This window comes from Echinops telfairi, unplaced genomic scaffold, assembly GCF_000313985.2.
Source record: "Echinops telfairi isolate 266 unplaced genomic scaffold, ASM31398v2 ScPeMD7_2573;HRSCAF=3158, whole genome shotgun sequence".
Lineage (NCBI taxonomy): Eukaryota > Metazoa > Chordata > Mammalia > Afrosoricida > Tenrecidae > Echinops > Echinops telfairi.
In genome coordinates, this window is record NW_022106471.1 from 1,781,142 (window position 1) to 1,785,661 (window position 4,520).

Genomic DNA, 4,520 nt, shown 5'->3' on the forward strand with positions numbered 1-4,520 from the left:
GTCCTGGGTTCTGTATGTTGAAAGCTCTTATCTGTACCAATGTACATGTTCTGGTCTAACCAGATTTTTAAGGTAGAACTGGGGTCATGATAGTGGCGGGGAGGGAAGGGAAGCATTAAAGAACTAGAAGGATGTTGTGTGTTCTGTTGGTGCTATGCTGCACCCTGACTGACTCATTCTTTCTTTGTAACCCTCCTGTGAGGGAATGCCCTATTGTCTACAGATGGGTTTCGGGTCTCCTCTACGATCCCTATAGTTTGCATCAATATACGTGTTAGTTTTGGGTCTTCTGATGCCTGATACCTGATCCTATCGACACCTCATGACGACACAGGCTGGTGTGCTTCTTCCATGTGGGCTTGTTGCTTCTCTGCTAGAAAGCTACTTGTTTAACTTCAAGCCTTTAAGACCTCAGATGCTACATCTTTTGATAGCCAGGCACCACCAGCTTTCTTCATTCACATTTGCTTATACACCTGTTTTGACTTCAGCAATTGTGTAGGGAAGGTGAGAATCACAGGTAACAGGTTATTAGAACAAAGTGTTCTTGTATTGAGGGAGGACTTGAGTTGAGACCCAGTGCCACCTGCTACCTAATATTTAACATTTAAATATTTGTATATAAACTTTTTATCCCTAATATATGGTTTACATATGTACATGCCTATATTTGTACTCTATGTTTTACCTCCTAGTTCTTTCCTCTATTTCCTTTTACTTTCCTCCTGTCCCACTATCATGTTTGACCTTCATTCGACTCTCAGTACTTTCTCTGAGCTACATTGCACTTGATCAACCCCCACCAGGCATTCTACACCTTTACCATTAATTTTAGATCTCTATTGTTCCTTTGTCCCTGGGTTTGTTGGCTCCCTGCTCCCTTTCTACCACCTCCTCTCCCGAGGAAAAAAAATAGGAAAAAACCCAACAACAACCCTATCAATAGTTCCAGGTCTGTCTGCTGACCCTTCTGAATGTTTTCCAATCAGATCTGGTGAAAAGTTGCTTCTCATCTCTAGATCATATCATAACCAATTTGAGTATATTTTGTTTCCTACTGAGATCTTGATGGATTTGGGCAAATCCTTATAAGGAATTCCTTGCTGCTTCTTTTTTTTCCTTTCCTCCTTCCTTCCTCGATATCGTTATGTTAAGCATTAAACCCCATCCATGCCACTGCTAGCTCATTGATTCTTACAGTGACCCTATAGAATTGAGTTGTACTGCCTATAAAGTTTTTAACAGTTACATACATGCAAAAAGTTAGCCAAATCACCCAAAATTTTAAATAAAAACACTATTTCTTACTCTTGCTGAGATTTACATGTATTATTTTCCATTTACATGTATGACTATTACTTTACATGTATTACATATATTACTCCTCAAAACAGCTGATATAGTGCTGATAAGTGCATCTTCTCAAAGAGAAATGTGCTATGGTGGCACAGCAGTGTAAGCACTGGCCAGGTTGCCAACTGGTAGGTCAGTGGTTTGAACCAGCAGCCATCCAATGGGAGGAAGAAGCAGCAGTCTGCTTCTGTGAAGACTTTCAGTCCCAGGGGTGCTGGGAGCAGCTCTACTCTGATAGGATGACCCTGCAAAACGGGCTCCACAGCTGGGGGCTGGTTTGATCAAAGTTAATGTGACGTTCAGAACACAAAGAGATTCTGTTTCTCGCACTTCGTGAAATTCACAATACCCGTTGAGATGTAGTCAATTACTCACTGTGGCCCTTCTGCCATAAGCCTTTTGGCCACAATCCCTTCTGTGATGTGCTCTAACTTTTTGCCTCTATGCCTATGGTTATAATTTCATGTTAGAAAGAGTTCTCAGTTACAGGCGTAAAGTGGGATGTACCTTTACTCTCTTATCTACTAGCGTGTGACTTCCGTTTTCCTTGGGGGTGTGGTCTGCTAAAAGATACAAACCGTACGTATAACCCTTTGGTGAAACATTTCCTTAAAGTTCATCAGTTTCAATGGCATGTTGCTGTGAATTGTGGAATATACTACGGGCAAATATGTGTGTGTGTGTGTGTGTGTGTGTGTCGGGGGGGTTATGAGTGGTATAACATCTTGAAAACGTTGGACAACTGGGACATGTTTCATCTCCACTTCCTTGTGACCAGTCTAGTATTAATTCTTCTAAAGAATATATTATCACACCCGTATGACTGATTAAAAACAAACCAAAAGGCAGTGACTAGTTTCCCTGAGACGCATTTGCTGCATGCACCTGGAACGTCTTCTGTGTGGGGATCGAGAACGGCTCCTCCTTCGATCTCTCTCCCGGGACCTTGACCTTTCTCGGCGTCTGCGTTCCCTCTCCCTGGATGTGGACCGGGACCGTCTTCGTTCTAATACAAACACAGGAAGTTGCAGAGAGGAAAACTACGTCATATCCTGGGAGAGCCGTGGTGAACGCCTCAGTGTCTGAGCACACTAGCTGCTCACAGGGAGAACGATATGGCAGTCTGCGTCCATTAAAAACAAAAATTAAAGTTTTATCGGCACTTCATCCACATGTCAGACCATTCAATAATTCAATCGTCTCAAGAAGCGTTGTACAATCCTCACCACAAGCAACCATAACAATTCACAATTTTGGAAACCCTAGGGGACAGTTCTTGTCTTCTGAGTGGCTGAATCAGAATTGCCACCACAGCAATGGGTTTGGCGTTTTTACATCCGTTATCGGATTCCCGCACAAATGGTTGAACGCTCCAACCCTACTCAAAACGTTGGCCGGTGGAATCCGACCTTGAAAAATGGGCCGGCCATCTTCTTCCAAGAGACCACAGCCTTGAAAATCCGGGGACTAGCAAACTAATTATAGATCTACTTTCTCCATCCTCAATAATAATGTGGGCTTTCACATGCTTTTATATACTAAGAGAATCCAAGTGTGTATTTTAGACTTACAGCGTGCCTCAATTAAAATGAAACACGTTTCAAGAGCTCAGTTGTCGCATGGGGCTGGTGGCCTCAAATGACCTATAAGAAAACGTGCAAGAACGCTGATGGGTTAGTAGAAGCTTGTCGAAAACTTCGCAGGAACAGAACGGAGGGGGTAAACTAGATCGCTTGACCTAAGCCCGGGGTTCTTTAGGTGGCCTGGCCTCAATGACGGGGTTAAGGGCCAAATGACTGGCTTTAGGAAGCCGCAAAATTGTATCGTTATTTCGTCTACAAGCGGGGAAGGGAACTAACTTCTTGAGCATCGAAGACCCCAGGCACTATCACCTACTGTTGTGGTGTGTGGCATTCATTCTCCCCTTCGTTTTTGAAGCTGCACCCATGACTCGGAATCCGTACACGGTACCCCAGTTGACAAGGGGAATTTGGACTCAGAGACTGGACTGTCCCACGTTCACCCCAGATAGCAAGAGAAAAAACTGTGGCCTAATACTAAATGTCTCAGCTACCACTAATACAACAAAGGTTAATGCATGAGGGTGGCCGTCGGCGGAATCCTCGATCAGAGAAAAGCGCCTGCAGCCTGGCGGGTCCGTTTTCCTCTCCAGCTTCAACGCTTCTTAGGAGTAAAAGGCCCGCCTCTCCACTGCCTAGTAAAGAAAAGAAAGTACTTCTGGCGGATCCTGCGAACCGCTTCGGAACTCACCTCTCCGCGGCGAGCGGCTGCGGCTGCGACCCATTCGGAGGCCTCCGTCGACTTCTACGGCCCCGGAAACGACTGTGCGACAACTTCCGGGAGCCCGAGAGCCGAGGTTCCGGGGCCGGGTGGAAAATGCAGCAGCGACGCGCGAAGGTTCCGGCCTGGAAAGCAGGGCGTTGCGCCCTCCCGGAAGGTAGCGGCCCCGCCCACCGTCGACGGAGGCTCCGCCCCCCGCGGGAATTGACCCGCCCTGGGACTGCAAGGCTGCCCGCTCGCTTTGCTGCAACTTCGTCGTCGTCGTCGTCTGTGTACAGCTGGGCGTTGAAAGGCGCTATTTGGGGAGCTGATGCCAGGGGCTTGGATGGAGAGCGGATGTTTTGAGAATGATGAGGCAATGAATGTACAAATGTGCTTTACACAATTGATCTATGTATGGATCGTGATGAGTTGTATGAGCCACCAATAAAATATATATAAAAAAAAAGAAATGGGGGACAGATCACAGGCATCTACATATACCCTCCTCCCTGGGGGACGGACAACAGAAAAGTGGGTGGAGGGAGACATCGGACAGTGTAAGATATGACAAAAGAATTTATAAATTATCAAGGGTTCATGAGGGAGGGGGCAAGGGGAGGGAGGGGAAAAATGAGCTGATGCCAGGGGCTTAGGTGGAGAACAAATGTTTTGAGAATGATGAGGGCAATGAATGTACAAATGTGCTTTACACAATGGATGCATGTTGGATTGTGATTGTATGAGCCCCCAATAAAATGACAAAGCTAAAAATAATAATAACAAAAGAGGAAAAAAAAGAAATGAGCTATTCGGTGTTATTATGGGAAAATGTAGCTGTCTCCTCTCCTCTCCCGCGCCTCCCCCACCCCATCCTTCTTTCCAGC

The 4,520-nt window shown here is 45.7% G+C and overlaps 1 protein-coding gene across 1 annotated transcript in view; it reads right to left on the minus strand.

Moving 5' to 3' along the window:
- SNRNP27 (small nuclear ribonucleoprotein U4/U6.U5 subunit 27) overlaps positions 1-3,692 on the minus strand; it is a 19,829-nt gene extending 16,137 nt beyond the window's left edge. The window contains exons 1-2 of the mRNA XM_004710159.2: positions 3,625-3,692; positions 2,239-2,359 (exon numbers count right to left, since the gene is read on the minus strand). Coding sequence (XP_004710216.1) covers positions 2,239-2,359; positions 3,625-3,658 — 155 coding nt within the window. The 5' untranslated portion in view covers positions 3,659-3,692. The remainder of the gene's footprint in view (positions 1-2,238; positions 2,360-3,624) is intronic.
- Between the last annotated feature and the right edge of the window lie 828 nt (positions 3,693-4,520).